The sequence below is a fragment of the Mizuhopecten yessoensis genome, unplaced genomic scaffold (genome assembly GCF_002113885.1).
Source record: "Mizuhopecten yessoensis strain PY_sf001 unplaced genomic scaffold, ASM211388v2 scaffold1171, whole genome shotgun sequence".
Classification (NCBI taxonomy): domain Eukaryota; kingdom Metazoa; phylum Mollusca; class Bivalvia; order Pectinida; family Pectinidae; genus Mizuhopecten; species Mizuhopecten yessoensis.
Genome location: NW_018403913.1, coordinates 604020 through 629205, shown reverse-complemented (window position 1 = coordinate 629205; position 25186 = coordinate 604020). Strand labels below are relative to the sequence as shown.

At 37.8% G+C, this 25186-nt stretch overlaps 1 protein-coding gene across 2 annotated transcripts; it reads right to left on the bottom strand.

Annotated features, from left to right (window-relative positions):
* Positions 1-186: 186 nt before the first annotated feature.
* LOC110457949 lies at positions 187-19755 on the bottom strand. Of its 2 annotated transcripts, XM_021509471.1 has the most exons (7): positions 19629-19755; positions 12996-13175; positions 10464-10532; positions 4638-4789; positions 4029-4245; positions 3736-3974; positions 187-1915 (listed from the first exon to the last, which is right to left on the bottom strand). In XM_021509471.1, the coding sequence occupies exons 1-7, from the start codon at positions 19717-19719 to the stop codon at positions 1799-1801; spliced, it is 1065 nt and encodes a 354-aa protein (XP_021365146.1). In that variant the 5' UTR covers positions 19720-19755; the 3' UTR covers positions 187-1798. The 2 variants fall into 2 exon arrangements, with proteins under 2 accessions (XP_021365146.1, XP_021365136.1); XM_021509461.1 differs by having other exon boundaries at positions 3736-4245; positions 19629-19754.
* Between the last annotated feature and the right edge of the window lie 5431 nt (positions 19756-25186).

The window sequence follows — 25186 nt, the reverse complement described above, 5'->3', positions numbered from 1 at the left end:
CCAACTTCATTGACGTCCCAGCAGCTTTGTCAGCCACTTGTTATGACTTTGTGAGTCAGACACAATGCGTCCAGTACAATGCCAGGTTAACAGGTCTAATGTTGACATACATATATCATTTATATGAACATGTAATAAAAAGAAACCTGGTTTCAGTAATTTTATAACATATGACAAAGGATTTTATTTATATTTGGTTAATATATTTATTGCGATTCAAGCAAAAACAAAATATCAGTAACAGTATCAAGGGAAAAGCACGTGACATCACAAGAAAGTGTAGAATGACAGGACTCACTGACCACCGAGTCGGCGGTCTCACAACACAAGCTCAGGCTTATAGTCGTCATATCACTATTTTAGGCAAGTACGTGTTGTTTTGTTAAAAAGAAAGTTCGATTCTTTAAAAAAATAAAATCCTAAGTCATATCATGCAGATTTCACGACTTGGTTTTGAGGCCACTTAGGAAGTTGCCAGATATCTGTACCAAATCCAGTAACTTGGTATTTCTAGGGATTGTTTCACACATACAACTGTATAACGTTACAACACCATGTGTATTATACTGTAATATTTCTAAATTTGTTACCGCTGTCTGCTGACTGCATGGAAGGATATATCAACAAATGCCTTTTTGTCGACTTTGAGGCCTGAAAAGCTGAACATGTCATATTACAAGCGACAATTTTTGCCTAGCTGGAAAGCAATATTCAAGGTACAAAAACATTTTTATTTATTTTTACATAATTTTGACAGACTGTATTTCTGTGTGCTATAACTGTGTGCTATAATGTTCATAATTATATTTCTGCATCATTCCATGGGACTATATGTAATTACAGGTTTAGACAAAATTGCAAGTGTTTGCTTATTCCGGTGCATTTTAATTATGTAGTTTTCTTCTTATTTGTAAAATAACAGATTTTTTTTCATCTATAGATATCTCCAATGAAGTTGTAGATTTTTTTAAATCCCCATGTTAATATTATGCCGAAACATCGCTTGAAGTTTTAACGTGATTTTTTTATCAATGCCTCCTTGAGCCGGAACGTATTCGCTTCGAATATTTGGTTTTGTTAATATTTATCTACTTAATATATGGAATATGGCTGGTTTGTCAGGAAACCGAAAATTATAATACATTGTTTCACCAATAAGATATTACCTTATACGATTAATGCTGATACAGAGATTACAAAACAAGCTTATTATGTTTCCATCTCTGTTAATATATTAACATGTATCAGGAATTCAAGCAAACTATTGTCGCATTTATTAAATTCGTTTTACCATTAACAATTCATAATTAGTGAATACACTTATATTAAATAACAAATATATTGACAACACTTTATAAGGAAAAAACGACCTGACACTTAACAAAGGACAATCGTCAGCATGGGGAATGGTTAAGGCAGAGTAGGGCACCATTTACAAGGTTTAAGTGCCAAACATATGTTAGCAGATCATATCTCGATGACTTGTGGTTCTAATTCAATTTCTCAGCTTTATCAGCATTTTAGCCTCATCAGCTGCCAGCTTCCTGCATTATTGCATATGTATACGTCTCAGATGATAATTCATATTTTCTTCTAAAATAGATAACATAATATTGAATATAGAACCACACGTAGTCTTCAAAATAAGCTTGAACCGATCAGTGTTTACATAATTACACTCAAATTTAATAAGGCACATACATTAATTCACGTTTCGCTTAATGTAATGATTGCAAGTTTTGTTTTTTAATATTGTTTAATGTTTCACCTGGTAATATATATTGCATGTTTTTAGCGCTTAAAGAATAACACAGCACATGAAATTCATGTCGACTTCTGGTTCTTGTTTCTTTATCAGGGGAGATGACTCCTCAATCTTCATGCCGTTGAGTGTCTTGGACTGTTCGTCACTGACCTGTAGAAGGCAAGCATCATATTTACATAAAGTCATATTTCCACAAATATATTTCTTAAGTTTTCATGCCAATAATGTCGATCATTAAATTGCTATACAGGGTTTCTTAAATAAGGAATGGTTTGTTAATTAGTAAACCTCACTCAAATTATGTACATTGTACTTTTGATTTTAAATTGAAGGTCCTTTTTCTCGTTTCTCATATCACCTATATATACGTTATTTTCCACTCTCTGGTACATATTAATATAATAAGCCGCATGTTTTCAGTGATCTCTGAGCAAGAAACATGGAATCTACTTTTAAAAAGGTATAAGATAACAATATTGCACGGTACTGTGGCTAATGTCTTTTTTGATGAATTTATTAATGACTTTTCAATCACCTATTAGCCGGGACATACTGAAGTCCTTACAAATGGTAGTTGTTATTCCCTGCTTAACGTTCAGCATTAAGGAGAATGGCAACAACTGGTTCACCCGTTGTCAGTATAAAGTGACTGGGCAGAATGCTGTACTTGGTGCCTTCGGCATGGCATTTCAGTGGTATAGCACTATAAAGTCGGCATCAGATCTGCGCTACCACAAGGAGGCAATGGCACCTACATACCCTGTCTCCTGCATACCAACACCTAAGCACGCATACACTACACACAAGGAGGCACGTCCTTAAATGGCTTTAGCTGTTAATAGGACGTTAAACAAAATCAAACCAAACGAAACCAATCTCGCTGTAGCCTACACGACGATGCTGCTGTTTAATATAAATAGAAGGTTGAGAGACTTGTATTACGAAACCTTCCTTTTATATTATATTGTTAATCATCAGATACATGTTTCAGATGTGAAAAACAGTTATGTTTCTTTTACAAATTGGCAAGTCGTAGTAGTTAATTTTAGATGTATATATTGTTCTTTTTTTCCATTTTAATGCAAATTCTTTAAAAATAGCATCATTTGTCAAATTTGACTTTTGACCTTTGATTACTTTTAAATTGACATTACGTATAGCCCTACATTGTTATAAGGTATGAAAACATAGTGACAAATTTGATCATGGTTGACCTATATGTTGATAATTAATCAGCATAGCTTAACATTACTGTAAAACGTATCTATTTATTTATTTATTTATTAATATACTATGGAATTTCTGTCTTCTATTACTTTTTTTCAGCAGAAGATATCACATACGAGATAGTTACACATGTACGTGTTCATTAGCCTCTTGCTTTTCCTTTCAACCTTGTCTCTGATTGGTTTTGGTTTGGTTTGATTATGTTTTACGTCCTATAATTAACAGCTATGACCATTTAAGGACGTGCAAGGTTTTATTGATGGAGGAAAGCCGGAGTTCCCGGAAAAAAACCCACCAACCTACGGTCGGTATGACTGTTCCAAGTAGGTCTCGAACCCGCGACCCAGTGGTAGAGGGCTAGTAGTAGCAGAATGTCAGACGCCTTACCTTAGCCACCGCGGCTCCTATCTCCTATTGGTATGGACATTGTCATAGAACATGTTACGATACATTTCGGCATCGCAAAGTATTTTCACGTGCGTTGTAGTCATTAGGGCATTAAATTGACCAAAGAAAATGTTCTATGGTATTATACGTAGCTGTGGTTTCCGTGCTATGCTTACATACACAATGAAATTGTTCAAGATAGGTATAGAGTTAGAAAACATAAACTAGTTATGGTAGAAAAATTGAAATTTATTTTATATTTAGCGGTTACACATGTGTAAAGGATTTGATCAACTTGCAGAAAGTGATAACTTTCTCCTAATGATTTAAACATAACGAGTATTTCATTCAATTACCTCTTTCCCAACTTGTTCATCAATAGCCGTCTTTTCGCTAGGAGTCCCGTCCTGGCTGTCCTCTGTCTCCTGAGTTATCTCTTCCTGCTCCTTTACAGGGGTCACTTCCAAAACTGCTGGCACCACCTCATCAGCGATCTCCTCATGAGCAGGTTCTTGAACGCTGACTCCTATATCAGTTGCGTCTTCTGCTTCCTGTATGTCGTGGTTTCCACTGTTGTTTTGGTGTTCCTCTGGAGTTTTACCGTTTTCAGTGTCGTGGTTTCCACTGTTGTTTTGGTGTTCCTCGGGACTTTTACCGTTTTCAGTGTCGTGGTTTCCACTGTTGTTTTGGTGTTCCTCTGGAGTTTTACAGTTTTCAGTGTCATGCTCGTCTTTGGATTGTTGCTCAGAAGTCGCCACGTCTTGTTCTGCGGCTGGCGACCCGTCAACACTCTTTACCTCCTCTTCCAAAATGACATCCTTATCAGAATTTCCCTTGTTCTTTCGCTTAAAAAATGGGAAAGGCATCTGGAAAACAAAGTATATTCCTTAGCACCAACCAGTCATAAATTGCTAGTTAGCACTCCTTTCAAAGCACAAACATATAACACCTATCTTTTTAACTGGAGTAGCGGTCGCCATCATGACCTTCTGACTCTCATGATATCTTTATGAGTTTTTGGTTTATTCTTTTGTAATGAAGCAATGGTATATATTGTTTACTTTCCAATTATGGTATATGTGTTTCAGTATCTAATATGAGTGAACTCGTTGTATTCATCAGGTTTCGTCTCTTTTATTTACATGTCTCCGTTTTTTTCTCCCGTTGTCTTTGTTAACCAATATTGTGTTCTACTGTCATCCTTTTGTGTTTTTAATCCTTGATGATTTTTAAAGTTTACTTTAGGTGCAGTACTCACCTCTTCTGGATCTAAATTTTCCTGATCTTCGGTGTCGATAAGGGGAGGTAAATCATCCACGTAGTGCAAGTCGTCAGTGACAGCCAGGGAAAGTGTGGAGTCGAAGTCCGACTCGATAAGGGGCCGCTCGTCCGCCGGTACAACAGCTTGTTCTGCGGGAAACAGTACACACGTATATGATACAAATTACGACATAATATGTAGAAACAGTAGACAGCATTATATAACCGTATTGTGTACTAAAGGGAATATAATGTGCACAATAAAAATGTTTTACAAGCAACACTTAATTGTAAACAATAGTATGTGTGCATGGGCAACACTATAAACTCTACAGTATTTTCTGTGAGCAGCAATATGAACAAACAACTGAATTTGTAGGCCACACTATAAGCATAACAGTGTGTGCTATGGACGACAATACATACACAATACTGTGTTACAAAGTATCACGAACAGTGTGTCTATGTATGGTAATTAAATAGTGTCCGTGGTAACGGTACTATGAAAATAAATAGACACACAAGAGGACAGTTGCTAGTGCTTTTGGCGATTTATGATTCCATCAGTCAATGAATGTTTTATCAAGACAACAAAAATACACATTTGAAGGACGCCATCTTTTCGTTATTATAAAATGAGATACAAGATGTACTGTTGTCTCTGTTCACGGCTTTTCACCTTGTGTCAAGTTCAACCTTGGAAACAAAATCAACCGTTATGTTACTATCGCGCTGATAGTCAAAAATTACATTGTATCTCACATACTCTAGTTTTCATATTTAAAGAAAGAGGAGGGGGGGGGGGGGCACTTCTTCTTGCAAAGTTAAAATTCCTTTCAATTTTATTGGCAAGAAAAGTCGTTTCTCCCATTTTTGAATCTAAAACTAAAGTATGGGGGTAACTTTTTATGTCGTTTTACTTGACTCTCAGTGCGGTTGTACCGTAAGGGTTTAATTTTGTTTCTAAGATTGTGTAACATTATTAACTATGAACGTGAACATAATATTGTGCTTAGGGGTAATAATTAATATAATGAAACATATATACACAACATCGTGTTGATGGGCAATAATACATAAACATAACATCTAGTTAATGAGTAATTACACATACATAATGTATATACACAACATCGTGTTTATGGGTAATTATACATATATACACAACATCGTGTTTATGGGCAATAATACATATATACAACATCTTGTTGATGGGTAATATATTATACATATATATACAACATCGTGTTTATGGGCAATAATACATATACACAACATCTTATTAATGGGTAATAATACATATATACCTAACATCGTGTTGATGGGAAATGATACATATATACACAACACCGTGTTGATGGGAAATGATACATATATATCCAACATCGTGTTCATGGGCAATAATACATATATACCCAACATCGTGTTTATGGGCAATAATACATATACACAACATCTTATTAATGGGTAATAATACATATATACCCAACATCGTGTTGATGGAAAATGATACATATATACACAACATCGTGTTGATGGGCAATAATACATATATACAACATCTTGTTGATGGGTAATAATACATATATACCCAACATCGTGTTGATGGGCAATACTACATATATACACAACATTGTGTTGATGGGCAATAATACATGTATACACAACATTGTGTTGATGGGCAATAATACATATATACACAACAGTGTGTTGATGGGCAATAATACATATATACACAACATTGTGTTGATGGGAAATAATACATATATACACAACATTGCGTTGATTGATGGGCAATAATACATATATACACAACATTGTGTTGATGGGCAATAATACATATATACACAACATCGTGTTTATGGGAAATGATACATATACACAACATCGTGTTTATGGGAAATGATACATATATACACAACATTGTGTTTATGGTAAACGACACATATATTCAATATTTTGTTTCATGAATAACAATACATATGTACGCAGCACTGATTTCATTGGAAATCTTAATAATCCCTACACATTGTACAGGTAGAGAAGAGATACAGCAGGGATACACACGCGCTTATTACCTAATCCATAAGTGATCAGTTTACAAAAAATACATTGCGTGTGAAACAAATACATTTAGTCATGAAACCATGAAACATAAATCCCAATTTGTACACAAAATTGTTGTTTTGCATTAAATATCTACTTCAACATTCTAGACAGCAAAACATGATTGTATATCAACATCAGGTGTGTTTTGTAAACATCTGTTGGATATGTAACACGCATGAATCATCATGTCGACCTACATCGTGAACACACCAGTTTTATAACATTTCTCCCCTTTTTTAACTCTAAACAAATCTCGTCGGAATGGACTAATTTAAAAGGCAAATGAAGCAATATTTTGTTACTGCAATAAATTACGTATTTCAATATGCTTTTTATTGGTCTCAAGAAATCAACGTTGAAACATAAAGTATATATTTACGTTTACATTATATTTTTATTATAAGAAACAATTTAAGGTTTGAAATCCACTTGTTAAACATTCAAGGTGATATGCCACACAGTTTCACAGTACAAACAAACATATTCCATGATGCACGTTAGAACATGTTTTTACGGTAGTTTATTGCTTAACATAATGAAAGTTAAAGGACTTATTTCAGTCCGTACAATTACGTTAAACTAAAGAAAATTAAAGTTGGATCTTTCTGTGTGGTTTCATTCGGTTCATAACATTTAAGACAAATTATTTCAACCAATGGTGAAACAATATTTTTTTAGTGCGAGAACACGACCGTGCTTTTTATAGTTACAAGTTCTGTAAGCCGACCACTGCTGTTTAGAAGCCATTCTAAATTTTCTTCGAAACTTCAACTTGTCGTCACACAATGACTATTCAATAAAAAAAAAAACCCAATGGGTAATGTACAAAACAATCCCCAAAGGAAGGTCAACAAAGGTCAATGTGTTTTAAGGATCTACAAGTTCCCTAACGAGTGATGGTTTGTTATCATATTTATCTTACTCGAGTTAGTTAATTTTCAATTTGTATAAAAGACACCAACCACATGTCTTTTACAATTTGAACATTAACTAACTAGCTAACATGCTAACCAGCCACCATGGGTGATATTTTTGTTAAATGGCTAACCCCTGTATAATGATATGTAAAACAAATATGAAAATAAAACTGTACTAAAATTGGTATATGCATGATGAAGTGGGCTATGTGAGCTTCACATTTGTAAAACAAAAAGAAGATTTTTTTAGTTCGAGAATAAAATTATGGCCATAATCCGAAAGCTAGCTTTACAGGAGGTAAAATTTTGACAACAGCACACGACGCAAAATTGCAAAAAATCAAGTTGTACAACTTTACTGGGACCCAGATAATTCTGCAACCAAGTAGGTAATCTTTAATTTCAGACAGAACTTAGGAAAAAAAATACTAGTTGCGGGGGTCAAATTTTGGGGCAAAAATAGCATTATTTGGCATTTTTTGGTAATTTTTGATGTGGTAACCATGGTTTCCACACAAGTGACATACATAGAAAAAAAGGGTTTATACACTTCTCAGTACTTTATATGTATTGTAAATATAATGCAGTTTACAAATATATATACATGTATATATGAGTTGTGTAGGGTAAATCCGCTGTGGTTTTTTTTCAGAGTCGGGCCATTTCTACTGTACACTGCTACCTTATGTCGACCACCTACGAGAAGAGTTCCTCACTTAAAGTGCTACAGAAGTGAAATAAAATGTATTATTACATTACATATATGTTTAAGGTGAAAAGAATAATCAAAATAAGCTAATTAATTGTTTAATACACTTGCAATCAGGTTGATTTACTATCCCAATTCGTGGAGACGTTTTCTGTGGTCAATATGACAGTATGGACACTTGATACGGGCATGATGGTAAATCTAATGGACAAACACATCGCATTAAGTAATTCAACAAATGATCGAATAACTACACAGGTATTACACATTCCAGGCGAAGTTTGGGGTCTGTTGATGGCTTATGACGGAATTCGTCTTTGACAAATAGTAATATTATCCCTTTCATGAGAATCCGTAGGAAGCATTTGCATATTTTTAAACCACACAACAAATACGCTCGCTTATAGTTCCAGTCGATCCAAAATAATGTTCCACTGCAAGTTGTTGATGTTATATTTGATCCATCCATGTTGTTTTACAAAAATACAATTTACACACAGTTTTACAGGAAAATGCGTACTTATTGCACACTCAAACTTATCACTTCGTCACTTTTTCCTCAACCATTTGAACAATTTAGTTATATTACCTAGATAAATCGTCCGACGCCTACAGCGGAAAACGACTACAGTCAGTCATACACAATTTATCCTATTAATTATTGTATCTGTACGTGCATATAGGTGTATAGGCAGACAGGTAGTGAAACAGCTGTGTACTGATAATCATTAATTTACCTCCACAAACGGTGAAGCGATCAATATATGTTAACTAGTATGAAACTGTATAACTATATGTACATCAAGTCAAATAAAAATGTTCACCGAAATATTTTGCAGAATTATACAGTTGATATTTCAGATCTCTATACAGATAGGACTCATTTTATTGCATACCTTGTACATTTTACTTTAGTTAAAATCAGTTTTCAGGCCAAGCCATAAACAAGCCATAAAAAGGTTCGTCATTATACGTGTCGCAAAATAAGCGTGTTGCTTCTCCTTTCACTTTTCTATTATCTCTAACGCCATGGTAACCTGACGTCATTATTTTCTCATCGACGCTGATTTGAGAAGCAAAAGAATAATTTATAATATATTACGGATACGTGATTCGCTTTTCTGCAGAAGTAAAACAACATGCACACCATTGTCTCACGTCACTGACTGCACTCATTTATTGTGCGAATGTATGTGTCATGTATCACCTTGTGCACTGCATGGCGCAGTAGCAGCTGCAGTTATACTTAACATATACTTATATTTAAAACGAGAAGTTTTGTTGTGCAATGGCTTGTTTTGTGTTGAGGTCCTCGCTACAGCCAAAGATTTAAATGACCCACCGAAATAGTGTTTGTGTATGTGAATGTTTAATTAACGTCCTATCAACAGCTATGGTCATTTAAGGACGGCCTCTCCTGTGTGCAAGATGCATGCGTGTAGTGTATGCGTGTGTGTTGTGGGAGGCTGCGATATGTTCGTGTTTGTCTCCTTGTGATAGCGTTGAACTGATGCCGACTTTATAGCGCTACCTCACTGAAACATACTGCCGAAGACACCCAGCAGGACACCCCACCCGGTCACATTATACTGACAACGGGCGAACCAGTCGTCCCACTCCTAAATTGCTGAGCGTTAAGCAGGAGTAGAAACTACCATTTTTACAAACTCTGGTATGTCTCGACCAGGGGACAGAACCTAAAAGACTTCCTTACAGTGGCGAACGCTCAACTAAAGGCCAAAAGTGAGGCATTGTCAAGGGAGACATTAGGAAGAAGAAAATTGTTTAGAAAGAAGAGAAAATATAAGATCCCAAATTTAGTCGCCTCTTAGTTTTGTTACCCTTAAAAGTCAAGGAAGGGGAGGAGGGTTGGTTCTGATGAGAACTTTCATGCACCAACTTCGTAATTCTAGGGTTGTGCTGTCTTACGATCTGTGCAGAGAGAGGGTAACCCCTGGAATTTCCAGGACGCCGTGACCCGATGCAGCGTTATAAAGCCCACAGTAAGGCGAGTTGTCCAATGCCACTAAATTAACTTGTAGGTGTAAATTAGTAATTTATGGTAAGAGAGCCAGAGGATGTTACTTACCGTTGTTGCATCTCACCACCACTGGGGAACCTTTCCCGTCACACTTCCTCGCCTTCTTCTTCTCCTTGACTGAAAAAGACACGTTTACGTGCTAAATTTAACGAATCATCTATACGTATGTCTTAAATCACAAACTCATTTCACAACACATGCTTCTTTTTCAACTATAAAACGATATCATTTATATCTATTTACAAAAATTAAGATGGAATGAGAAATTGTTCATTAAAAGTATCTGGTGACATATTTAACAGAAAAAACTAGGACCAAAGTGAGATTGAATTTCGAAATTTATTGTTGCGCTAACAACCAGTCAAGGGCATACAAGATATGACCATCTTACAACCACAAAATTACATGGGCTATGCTCACTTGAATTGGGTTCTCAGCATCCCTGGAATATATCCAAATCGGAGGCATGCTTTTAGCGATTTGATTGGTTCCAGATGAAAAAAATGACCAATCGATTCGCTGATACGTAGCCTTTCAATATTATAAAGGAGCAACATCCGACTTAAAAGCCAGTCAAAATGACCCGTTAGGGTGCAGCGCTATTCTTTTGATGTATAACAGAAGGTCAACTAACCTATTTGTATCATCCACAAGGAGGTGCGTACAACGCCCTCGATTTCGCCAGGACATATTTGAGGGGTGTAGAGGCTGTGCGAGAGTTTAACCCCTGGTGTATCGAGGATGGGTCTTACCGTGTTTCTGACTTAAAGCACGACGGTCGATTTATATGATAGATGAGTATCAAGTCATATTCTACTTTTTATTACGTTATGAAGTATAAACAGATGTTATCTTTCATCACTAAGCCATATTATTGATTTTCATTAAATGTCATTCTACACACATCAAGCTAATAACACAGTGATGATTTTACGTCACTTTATAACACGTGTAATCGATCTTTGATAGTGTAAACAATTTGAGCTATAAAGTTCACCACGTTCAACAACATTAAAAATAACTACGAATTTTTTAGAGGGTGTCAAATTTCAATATTTAAACGATTGTTCTAACAAGAGATGAGAAGTCTTGTCAAGCATGTACTTATCGTACTTTTGGATCGAAATTATGCTTATTAATATTTTAAGTGCATGAAGCGACTACATTTTTTTTTTTAAAGTATCTTCAAAATCTTCAATATTATTTATTCAGAACCAAAAATTGAGATATTTTCTCACACAGTACTCATTTTGACAACTTAGACTTCCGCTTTCCATTTCGTTTGATTATTTTCGACCATTGGTTATGGGTTAATTGTTTAGAAAGGGCTTGTGCTGAATGTGATATACCCTTCTATTTTCCCCTAAAACAATTATCAGCGTCTCACCGTCTAAAACATCTGTAACACTTGACTATAAAAACAGTGTATTCATACTACAACACTCTTGAAGACTTACTGCTACCTCAAGTACCAAGATCCTAGATACAAAAGTGCAGACTCACACCTACATTCAACTGTTCTTTTTTTATAACATTCTGTTACATAGTTTTATGACTTTTCTTATGATACAGCCAACACTAAACGTACACACCTTTCCCCCTAAAAGCAGATTGTATTCATTTTGTAAAACTGCCTTAACGTCTTCTCTCTGAGGATCACTCGGGATACTCAACATTCTCATTTTTGATAACCTCCATATCTGACTGCCATCCTTTCAATTCGTACATGTCCTTTACAGTTCACTTGGCTCGAGATGCTCTCCTCTAAAGCTGGCAATCTTATAATACATTGTACCTGGTTTATCGCTGTTTTCATTAGGAATTGTTATTAGGTTTGACCATGTTCTTACATATAATACGAGGCCATTTTTCTCTCATCCTCGATATCCATGGGTTACGCTCACTTTCGCTCTCTACACCCCTGGAATATGTCATAGCAAAATTGAAGGCACGCGGCTAGCTATGTGATTGGTGTCAGGTAAAAATCCTGACCAATTACTAGGCTGATGCTTGTTCTTTGAAGATTACAGAGGAGCAACGCCCGACTTCAAAGCCAGTAAGTTTTACCGTTACGCGACCGCGAAATTCTTTTTTATGTGCATCAAAGGATCAAATTAGTCTTCTCGTCTCGTCCACAAGGTGCTTCACACCGAGTCTTTGATTTTGCTATGACATATGCCAGGGTTGTAGAGAGCGAAAGTGAGCATAACCCCTGGATATCGAGGATGTTTTTCTCTATGTGGCCTTTTCTGCTCTATTGTATAGAAAGTGCTTACAATATCTATATATGTAATCCTCTCTTGCCTTTCGTACCATTCAATGTAGTCCCCTCATTATAAACCTACTAACAAGTTCCTGTTGTCTGCCTCCCTTTCACACATAGAACTTACTATTCTGTGTTATATGTCGTCCCTCATTGTGTTACTTTCAGTTCACTGCCATCTGTCGTTTATTGTGATAGTCCTACGTAAGAGTTGCTGTTCCCTGTACCCCTTTATACATGTATGCCTTACCATTCTGCTACCTGCCCTTCTTACGGGCCTTACCATTCTGCTACCTGCCCTCCCTTACGAGTCTTACCATTCCTCGCCCTCCGCTTCTTCCGGTTTCTACGTCTTCCTCCTACAAAGAGTCCGCGAGACTCGGCATCGCCTAGAATCACTTGGTTAAGTGCGTTTTGGATCTTTAGTTTGAGGGGTCGGTGCATACTATTGTTCACGGGTCTGTTGGCGAGGTTGTTAGAGTAGCTGCATACTGTTCCTGTAATAGTCAACACAAACATTTAGGAGGTCGTACCGAATTCTGTCAAGGTACATTCTACGATATTTGAATTTCCATCTGCGTAGTACAATATCGTAGACAGCATATAAGTTTTAGAGTAGTAACATACTTTCTGTGTGTTTATTGTAACATTCCATGATTAATATGATAACATTTTTATTATTATTATTATTATTTTATCTAATCGTCTTGTCTATCTTTCAATTACTATATACACGTTGACTGTGAAAAACATCAACGACTCCGACAGCCTCATATTTGACCAAACATAATAACAAGTTTCATTTTGGGAACTCGCTTTATTCGACTTCGAATTTTTTTCCACGATTCCGTCGACTACGAAAAAGTTCAACTTTATTTCTTAATTAGATATTGGATTAGATGAGTCAGGAAATGATGTCACCTTCCAGTCGTTCAAACCCCGCAAAATAGTTCAATGGTAATTCAACACAATATTTTCAAGTGGTATTCAAAAGTTTTAAAATAAATATAGGCATTGGGATTTAAAACAAATACTTGAGATTGAAAAAAACTAAAAAAATATTCGTAAATTAGCGTTTAAGATTGTTTTGAGCTGATCATTGATGTATCTAAAATTTTGCAAATATTATTGTGTTTCTTAATTTCAAGTTATACAAGTTCAGTGATCAAGCATTGGACAACTGGGGCATAGACACACAACCATGAGTTCGTTAAGTTGGGTTTGGTTTGATTTTGTTTAACGCCCTATTAACAGCTAAGGACGTCATTTAAGGACGTGCCTCCATGTGTGTAGTGTATGCGTGCTTGCGTGTGTGTATTCGGGAGAAAAATATTCTGCTTGCACGATATCAACTTGAAGTAGCACTGTTCACTTACTGCCTCCAACACATTCACTAACGTTGTCATTCCTATACTCCCATACATGACCTATGAGCTGTGGTTGATATTCTTATATCTTCGGACCATACACGTACATTCCGCCGAGGTTATAAGAAGGAAATAGATTTGTACGAAATATTTTTTTTATGTGTTTGAAGTTTACTACATGATAACTATACACACAATTAAGTACACGCAATGTATGTTAATCGTTACTTAAGAAATAATCAACATATGCGCGTATGTATGGACACAATACATGGTTATCAACTCCTTGTGTCGCTTCATCTCTGACGTGGCAGAATATCCATTATTTTACTCTAGTTTCACTCTCCCCTCAATTTGTCATATCCGCCATTTTATCTGTAGATTAAAAATACGAATTCACAAGACAAGCACTTTAACATCATGACATGGACCGGGACGTTACAATTTGACATCACTGGCATTCAGTATTGTGTAATAAACCTGCCATTCTGCTTCCGGTTTGCTGTTATTATTATTTTAGATGGATATCTGAGTTCACCACGTGGATGGAACTCTGCGGTTTAATATGCATTGAGTAACATAAAAAGGTGAAAAATTAACATATGCAATACGTGTTCAACACTTGTTCCTAAATCCTTTTCATTTATGGTATCACAAGAAATCAAATAATTTCGTATGTTTAAAACATTTGATAGAAATAAAATAAAAAATCGTAGTATATGCTTGAGCGGCGTGAGAATAACATCAACAGTTTCGGATCTTAGATGTTAAGGTATAGCGGCTATGTGTTGTATTGGATTAGGATTAGTTGTACGCTTGCAATTTCAGTTAAAAAGTGACTCCCGGAACTCCTTGACCATTATACCGTTATATTGCTAGACTCGTAATTAATGTAGACACACATACATTCTTATGTTGATGACACAGATATCCATCAACACTATAAAGATGGACGTACGCGTGCCGCTAAGTGTGTGATGTAAGGCCAGTAACTGATGTCAGCCCCAGCGTCTGGGTCGGCTCGTGACGGATCGCACGCGTAATCTGGCTCGACAGGAGAATCTCTAACATCAACACCATTGTAATTTATGACGCGGGGGAGGAAGAAGGGGAGGGTGTATACACGCTAGGAGAACGATTGAGAGGTTCATGTAATTATGGTGTAACGTATATTACTGCAGATAAAATATGTCAACAAACACACATAGTGGGCATATAAGAGAAACACAGAGAAAGTACGGGATAAAGCATTGGGTTTAAAGGAGTACCCCCCAAAAACAATTTATCATTTGAATGTCTCCGACAAATGTAACCTATACCCGAAATGGACATACATAGTACTACACAACACGAACAAAGAATGTACTAAAATAAAGGAGTATGACACGCAAATAAGAATGTGATGTATACATATAATGAGGAACGGGCTTTTGGAAACTTTGGAAACTACGGGGTTGGTAGGAAACAGTTAATTAAATAGCGGATATGTACTTCAATAATGGTGGTGAACTAAAGACAAAATGACAGACGGATAGATTGATCTGCAAGCAATAGGACTAGAAACGGGACATAAAAGTGAACGATCGTTGGAAAAGAGGAAGACTAAACATAGGAGTGAACGGTCAACGGTAAGGAGGTAGGCTAAACATAGGAGTGAATGGTCGTGGGTAAGGAGGTAGGCTGGACATAGGAGAGATTGGTCGTGACTAAGGAGGTAGGCTGGACATAGGAGTGAATGGTCGCGGGTAAGGAGGTAGACTGGACATAGGAGTGAATGGTCGTGAGTAAGGAGGTAGGCTGGACATAGGTATGAATGGTCGATGGTAAGGAGGTAGGCTGGACATAGGAGTGAATGGTCGTGGGTAAGGAGGTAGGCTGGACATAGGAGTCAACGGTCGTGGGTAAAGAGGTTGTCTGGACATAGGAGTGAATGGTCGTGGGTAAAGAGGTAAGCTAGATATAGGAGTAAACGGTCGTGGGAAAGGAAGTAGGCTTGACATAGGAGTCAACGGTCGTGGGTAAAGAGTAAAGAGGTAAGCTAGATATAGGAGTAAACGGTCGTGGAAAAGGAGGTAGGCTGGACATATGAGTGAATGGTCGTGGTTTAGCAGGTAGGCTGGGTATAGGAGTGAACGGTCGTGGATAAGAAGGTTTTCTGGACATATGAGTCTTGTCGTGGGTAAGGAGAGAGGCTGGACATAGGAGTGAACGGTCGTTGGTAAAGAGGGAGGCTGGACATAGGAGTGAACGGTCGTGGGTAAGGAGAGGGGCTGGACATAGGATTGAGCGGTCGTCGGTAAGGAGAGAGGCTGGACATAGGAGTGAACGGTCGTTGGTAAAGAGGGAGGCTGGGCATAGGTGTGAACGGTCGTTGGTAAAGAGGGAGGCTGGACATAGGATTGAGCGGTCGTCGGTAAGGAGGGAGGCTGGAATAGGAGTGACGGTCGTCGGTAAGGAGGGAGGCTGTAACTAGGAGTGAACGGTCAACGATAATGAGGTAGTCTGAGCATAGGTGTGAACGGGCGTGGGTATGAAAGTATGCTGGGCAAACGAGTGACCGGTCATGGGTAAGGGGGGAGGCTGGACACAGAAGTAAACGGTCATGGGTAAGGGGGTAGGCTGGACACAGAAGTAAACGGTCATAGGTAAGGGGGTAGGCTAGACAAAGGAATGAACGGTCGTGGGTTAGCAGGTAGACTGAGCGAACGGTCGTGGGAAAGGAGGTATGCTGAACATACGAGTAAACGGTCATGGGTAAGGTGGGAGGCTGGACACAGAAGTAAACGTTCATGGGTAAAGGGGTAGGCTAGACAAAGGACTGAACGGTCGTGGGTAAAGAGGTAGGCTGGACATAGGAGTGAATGGTCGTTGGTAAAGAGGTAGGCTGGACATAGGATTGAGCGGTCGTGGGTAAAGAGGTTGTCTGGACATAGGAGTGAATGGTCGTGGGTAAGGAGGTAGGCTGGACATAGGAGTGAATGGTCGTTGGTAAGGAGGTAGGCTGGACATAGGAGTCAACGTTCGTGGGTAAAGAGGTTGTCTGGACATAGGAGTGAATGGTCGTGGGTAAAGAGGTAAGCTAGATATAGGAGTAAACGGTCATGGGAAAGGAAGTAGGCTGGACATAGGAGTGAATGGTCGTGGTTTAGCAGGTAGGCTGGGTATAGGAGTGAACGGTCGTGGATAAGAAGGTTTTCTGGACATACGAGTCTTGTCGTGGGTAAGGAGAGAGGCTGGACATAGGAGTGAACGGTCGTTGGTAAAGAGGGAGGCTGGACATAGGAGTGAACGGTCGTGGGTAAGGAGGAAGGCTGTAACTAGGAGTGAACGGTCAACGATAATGAGGTAGTCTGAGCATAGGTGTGAACGGGCATGAGTATGAAAGTATGCTGGACATACGAGTGGACTGTCATGGGTTAGGGGGGAGGTTGAACACAGAAGTAAACGGTCATGGGTAAGGGGGTAGGCTAGACAAAGGAATGAACGGTCGTGGGTTAGCAGGTAGACTGAGCATATGAGTGAACGGTTGTGGGTAAGGAGGTATGCTGGACATACGAGTAAACGGTCATGGGTAAGGGGGTAGGCTAGACAAATGACTGAACGGTTGTGGGTTAGCAGGTAAGCTGGACAAAGGAGTATACGGTCGTGTGTAAGGAGGGAGGCTGGACACAGGAATAAACGGTCGTCGGTAAGAAGGGAGGCTGGATATAGGAGTGAACGGTCGTGGGTAAGGAGGAAGGCATGACATAGGAGTGAATGGTCAACGATAATGAGGTAGGCTGGACATAGGAGTGAATGGTCAACGATAATGAGGTAGGCTGAAAATAGGTGTGAACGGTCATGGGTATGAAGGTATGCTGGACATACGAGTGGGACGGTCATGGGTAAGGGGGTAGGCTAGACAAAGGAGTGAACGGTCGTGGGTTAGGAGGTAGGCTGGACATAGGAGTGGACGGTCATGGGTAAGGTGGGAGGCTGGACACAGAAGTAAACGGTCATGGGTAAGGGGGTAGGCTGGACACATGAGTAAACGGTCGTGGGTAAGGAGATATGCTGGACATAGGAGTGGACGGTCATGGGTAAGGTGGGAGGCTGGACACAGAAGTAAACGGTCTTGGGTAAGTGGGTAGGCTAGACAAATGAGTGAACGGTCGTGGGTTAGGAGGTAGGCTGGACACAGGAGTAAACGGTCGTGGGTAAACAGGTATGCTGGACATAGGAGTGGACGGTCATAGGTAAGGTGGGAGGCTGGACACAGAAGTAAACGATCGTGGGTAAGGGGGTAAGCTAGACAAAGGAGTGAACGGTCGTGGATTAGGAGGCAGGCTGGACACAGGAGTAAACGGTCGTGAGTAAGGAGGTATGCTGGACAAAGGAGTGGACGGTCATGGGTAAGGTGGGGGGGGGGGGGGGGGGGGGGGGCTGGACACATGAGTAAACGGTCGTTGGTAAGGAGGTATGCTGGACATAGGAGTGAACGACGGAAGGGTAGGATGTAAGCTGGACATATGTTTGAACGGTCGTGAGTAAAGAGGAAGGCTGGACATAAGAGTGAACGGTCGTGGGAAAGAATGTAGGCTGGACACAGGAGTAAACGGTCGAGGGTAAACAGGTATGCTGGACATAGGAGTGAACGGTCATAGGTAAGGTGGGAGGCTGGACACAGAAGTAAACGATCGNGGTCTTGGGATCTTGGGAGTATAGAAGGTTTTATGTGGGAGGGACTTGTTATATCAGCGGGGAAGGGGGACGGGATTTAATCTCGATGTTGGTTGGGAAAAGACGGAGAAGGACAAATGCAAGATTCGTGGTTAGAGTAAGGGGTGAAAATGAGAGTTAACGTATATGTTTATACGTTCAGTATCAGTCTGCTGACGAAGATGGTAGGGGTTAGAGTGCCGAGATAAAGGAGGGAAGGGGGGGGGGGCACTTAGAGAGATAATGCATCTGACAAAGAGGGATGCACACACACACACACACATTCACACACAATAGTTTTACTGATGGGAGCGGGACTACACTTACACAGTCATACATAACTGACGGGCGCAGGCAGCATGGCATGCACGTGTAAGGAGGCACCAACGGGGAAATAATTGACTCATCACACCATGCCGATAGATCATTATAATAGCCAAATTATCAACGATTAGTAACATAGATTATCATGTCTCCTAACTAATACATAATTCAAAAATCCCTTTCCATACCGATTACATTCGTGATGATATGGCTAGCACGAAATTTCATATTAAGTTAAGCAATACCATTTTTTAATTTGCCTTTGCTTTATTATATACATTCAAGCCGCTGTATTATTTGTTACCAACGTGATGATTTAAATGATAAAAATATCCTCAGATGTATTACCAATAGGCAACGTAAGGATTTTGAAATTCCCAAACTTGGTAAAGGACGGCGTGGTATCTAGCAACCTACTGATGGATCATAAACGCTTCTAACATTACTCATCCGATAACGATAACTTCGTCTTAGAAATTCTATGCTGAAAATAACATATCTAGAAAGTCTAACTTGGGTATTAACATGAACTGATCAGGGTGGGGGAAATGACGGACGTACCTGCAGCCGGTCTGATAAGTTTGTGAAGAAGTCCCTGAAACCGTGTGTTGTATCTCTCCAGCAGTAGGCCGGTCACTCGGATCTCATTCATACTTCATCGTATCTCGCGAGATTTCGGCATCTGTAAGCAATTTGCGTTGCACGCGCCAATCCGCGGAAAGTCCGACCATTATCTTAGTCACAATAATATTGTAGTGTTTATACTTACAAAGACAAAACAAATAAATTGCTTCACTTTTTGTAAGCAATTTACACGACGAAGAGGATTGTTTCCAGATTGGTTTACATCTGCTAATCTGGACATTTTATATATGTGTACATGTATGTGTATAGCGGTTGTTTCTTTATTTCGCCTTGGCGACCTTTCGTATTTTCGTTATTTCGTTTTGACGCTTGGTGTCATTTCGCGGGCCGCAAAGCGAAGAGACGAAATGTCATATATAAGCCACCATAGTGTTTCCATAACCACCAACTATCCCGTTCAAACATTTGCAACAAATGTCGCTTTTATAGCGGGACACATGACACACTTTCGGTATAAATATGCTAAAATATTCCAAAATAGAAATATACGCATGTTTTTGTACTACGCATCTGCTAATATTTTTAAACGTATACAAAAATAATTAAATGTTGACATAAACGTCTGTCCAAAGGTGTAATTTAACATAAAATCTGCATTTGTATTAAGGTGGTACATGACACGACCGTTATAACAGGGCACATATCGAATTCAAATGGAATGTCTATATCTCATATGTATATCATTTAGCCCTAATAGCGGTAAGTGTTGTGTGCCGAAAGCTACTTCAAGGGATGCGCAGACGGAAACAAAAAACCCATAGAAACAAATAAACTTGCATCCAAATTTAAGTACATGTTAAGTACGTCTCTGTAGGAAGGAGCTTGGCTCCGGCCTTATAGGTAGGATCAACAACACCTCCAGTCAAAGATTCACTTCATATGAAAAAGACATACTTGTAGATATCACTGCAGGTGATTCTAATCCGATACACAGACGCTTCTGACCGATTAAATAAATAAGCGAATTCGAATTAAGTGGATGCAAAACTAAAATGACCCCACATGTAACCAAAACATTGACGGAGAAAGGCCTTGAGAATGTGTTTGTACGTGTTTTATGTCTATAGTATAAGAGTGATTTCACTGTAGATGATGTGTACGTAGTGTTTCTTCTGTCGAGTGAAGGAGTGCAATCGTTAAGATGTAAAATAGAGACTTTAAGCGGGGATTCATTCGGTTAAGGACGAGTAGGGGTTTCTTACAGATAGAAAGATATGGAAGTGTATTGCTATTTATAGCGTGTATCCACCCTTGGACAACGGAGGGGTTGGAGTGTCATGTGGAGACCATATTTGTCGATTTTGTGAAACATTGTCATTACATTTGCATACGAGGTGTGTCAGAATCCCCGTTTTATATCGAGTGTGCCAAGTATTGTATTGATAAACATGTAATTTTCTATGCTGAATTACTTCAATTGTACATGTCAAAATCCAACTATGTTCACATATATACTAATATGAGCAGAAACATGTCCAAATGTGTTTTTCAGAATATTTTACCACATTTCTAGCGAAGGTTTGTCATGTTTCTTGCAATACAGCGAGCAAGCTCTCATCAATGCTTGAGAGTTTAATTAAGGTCGAATGAGTGTATTGATAAACGAAAATAGGAAGTACATCCCTAGTTTAAAATTCAATGTCGGGAGACAGTATCACAATTTACGAATATTCTAATGAGTATAGAGTTGTGATGAAAATTGTATGTTTATTGTTGACAGAACAAGAAAGATAACTCTTACCTTCAATTACTATGTGTATATGGTTATATTATAAAATGTCAATTTTTAATCGTTTATAGATAATTCATTTTACACAATTTCAGCATTTATTAAATTAATATACATTAATGCAATACTAATCTATGGCAGTATCATTTTTATTGACATTATTTTGCCAAAAAATGTGTCTTTCATTTCTTTTCAAAATTCAATCCTTTTTACATAAATTTCCATTTAAAATCCTTAAAATTCAGACAACCTATATTTGTTTGTGGCAGAAATTTTTCTTTACTTTAAAGCAATATAACTACAAAATTTGAAGAAATTCTACTGAGAAATGGCGACACAAACCTAATACCTTAACAGAGTATTGGGTGGTCATAGAGAGCAAGTAAGCATGTCATTACTTCGCGCTCCAAACGAATGAAGTGAAGACTCAACTCTTAAGGTTATAATTGTTAAAATCCGATCTTCAAGTGGATGTTTTGCAGCATATTTTGATGCATCAATATTCTTGCATGTTGTCGAGGAAAGTCTTCGAAACAAAGCTAGGGAAGACTTAAACGAAGTTCACTCGAAAAGCTATCATGAATAGTCATCCCCTGATTTGGTAAGTTGACGGTCGTTCATAATGTAAATGCTAAATGTACACCTATTAAGGGTATATGTGACTTTGCAATACTATTCGGTATGCTTATTCGTAGTCTAGTAAGTTTATCAAGTAACGCCGTTGGGTCACTACACACTGGGCTCCTAGTTAGCTTGTTGACTGTATATCTATGTGAATATTTTGTCCCTCTTTATTATAATTCAGTTTATTAGAATATCGAATTTAAACATTTTTAAGTCCTTACGAAACGTGTGTACTAGAAATACATTTAGTGAGCTGACAATGTTTCAAGCCATTGCCCGGAGATCGGCGAGAAGTGCCGTGTCAAATCACCAATGAATTTGAACAATGGGGTCCTACAAAAGATAACAATCATCAATCTACCAAATCTATTAAACAGATATTTTTAGATAACCAAGCTTCACCCCCTACATTGTGACGGGTCTAATGGGGGGTTCAAGGACACAAAACATCCATACACAGCCTGTCATTTTCCTTTAAAAATCTGTTTTCACATATTTATCTTAATTTAAAACACCTCCAGACATTTTGGGAACCTCTCCAAATGAGTTCCGCGGCCCATCACTGTCACTTCAAGATATCTATATGACGGAAGGGCCCCATATCAGATAAGTTAATTTGCTATACTTAGTCCTCGAACCGTATCACTTAGACAATGCTTACAAGTACTGTGGGAGTCAGCTATGTCATCGTGACTGTACCGACAAGGATCTGAAACACACACTCCATATCGTGTACACAGTTGTAAGTTTACTGGTCAATACATTTATTACCCTATATATCCCCAACCTGAGCTTTTTAGTAACATGTCACCAAGTGCACTTTAGGTAAACACCACTTGGAGATAACACATGTTATCGTTCCAAGCGTATTCCTGTAGAATACAGAACTTCCTCCTTCTACCCGTTCGCTGGTCATACAGACGTATATCGAAATATGCACCAAGAACAACAGTTTTGTAAAGAATGTTACCCTCTGTTGTGGAATGGGATTCTTATTGATCACCAAAAAAGACAAAAACCGAAAATTTAAAAAAAGATGTATGTTGTAATAATACATTGTACAACATAATTGGGAAAAACAGCCCCTCCATTTTATGCATATGAAGAACTTTTGTCTTTGAACCTAAAAAATAAATATAAATACTTCTTCTTTATCAATTTATATTGTTTTTAAAGGAAGGAATCGTTCTCTTCCTTGTAGTGTGTTTGTATAATGCACTGGAGGGCAGAGTAAATATAACTTAGTCAGCGATGTTTAAACTTCGATGGCGCGCACCTGGGTGTTGTTTGTATACTCAATGATACCTATAAATCAGAAGTCACAAAAACATGATACCAATGTCTGTCTCCAGACAGATTATTTATCAATTTAAATGAACAATCCATTTGATGCTGTGTTTTACATTTGTTTTCATTCCTTAATTTCAATGTAAGTGTTTGTAAATATATCATGTATACATCATATTTTTATAAATTCCTTTTTTGCATTTTATTCATGAGTATATACTCTAAATATTACATTAATCTATTAAAGAAAAACTTAAAGTGTTTTATACTTTGGGTCAACAGTCCACTATTCGTTAAACAACCTTTTGGTAAAAAAAAGAGCCCTACCTGAATTAAAACGAAACGATTGCTAAATAACTCTTGCTCAATAAAAGAAATTCATATTAAAAAAAAAGAAAGAAAAAATCAAAATTGTTTATTCCGTGTTTGTCTATTTTTTCCATTATCATGATATAAACGTAAAAAACATTTAACACAGGTAAGCACAAGGGGTTTACAGGTAGATGCTATGAACTCTACTAGACATGGTTTTTAATCAACTTCTATTTATTTTTGTACCTTATTACCTATTTAAATAATGTGAATATTTTATCAAACAACGTAATCATTGACAATTTGAATATTTTGCACTATGTGGAATGCCTTCGAACATTTTCATTAACATTCATTATTCATATTGTCATAGTTTAACGAATTTGAGTTCAATTTCTGGTTTTGTTTACACTTTAGTTTTTTCCAAACTTATTTTAATCACTCTTGCTGGCCCAGACGAAAGCGCGCGTAAGGTGTTTATGTAGAAGGAAACCAAAGTATCCTAAGATATTGAACGTGGTCGGACAGGTGACCCAAAAAGCCTCATCGCTTATGATCGGGGAGGGGCGAGTGCACTATCTACAGTCTGCGCCATCCAGTCACCCTTAATCCATGAAAATTAATACTCATTTAAACAGAAACCATAACAATTTCTAGTAAAACCAGAAATACTACCGTATATGACTTGTCCATGGGAGCAAATGGATGCCTTCCTAGTTTTTTTGTTTGAATTATTGGTTCCTAAATCTAATAAAATGGATGTTCCTGAGTGTCATTGTTTTGTCGTCGCAACCCGAGTTTTTGGTACGAGGACGCAACATTTCTTGAATTTGACCTAGATGTACAATGCGGATGTCGTCGATACAAGAAACAAGATACAGGATACAAGACACAAAAAGCTTTATTTAAAGTCGCATACATATCAACATCGACAAACACATGTATATAAAATAACAATGACATAGTGTAATAGTAGTAATGAGTTATACATATACAGAAAAAAATATACTGAAGTGTCACATGTAAGATGAGATAAACAAAAAATTATATCATCACAAGGCTTGACATTTATTTATATAAAATTCAACGAATTGACACACATAAATGAACGATGTGCTACTACCATGAATGTTAAAACACTATCTGTACATCTGTACAGGTGTATTATACATATATGCTAATATAGCAAAGGGTGAAACTTGACATGATATACACTTAACATAGTGTGGATTAAAACAGCATTTCATGTAGTGAAGAGGAAGATGATTACGAGAGAAAACTAACAGTAACATATAGTATAATTTGATTATTTAAATGACATATTCTATTAAGCGCAGAAATTTATCTCACAGTCTGTTTACCTAAAAATGTTGCACCCAATTTTGAGTACAAAAGTCAGTCAGCAGAGGTGCCACAGATCAATCTCCTGAATCTCGGAAAGTTGTCTACCCTCCGGACCTCATTTGGTAGAGTGTTCCACATCCTAGCAGCCTCAAAAGTAAATCATTTCTGTCCATACTGA

Excerpts from the sequence above, each read along its gene's own strand:
- LOC110457949 (XM_021509461.1), bottom strand. The coding sequence starts at position 19,719 with ATGAATGAGATCCGAGTGACCGGCCTACTGCTGGAGAGATACAACACA. Across the intron at positions 4,246-4,637 it reads AAAATTTAGATCCAGAAGAG|ATGCCTTTCCCATTTTTTAA; the intron begins GTGAGTACTGCA and ends TTTGTTTTCCAG. Across the intron at positions 1,916-3,735 it reads ATGAACAAGTTGGGAAAGAG|GTCAGTGACGAACAGTCCAA; the intron begins GTAATTGAATGA and ends TGCCTTCTACAG.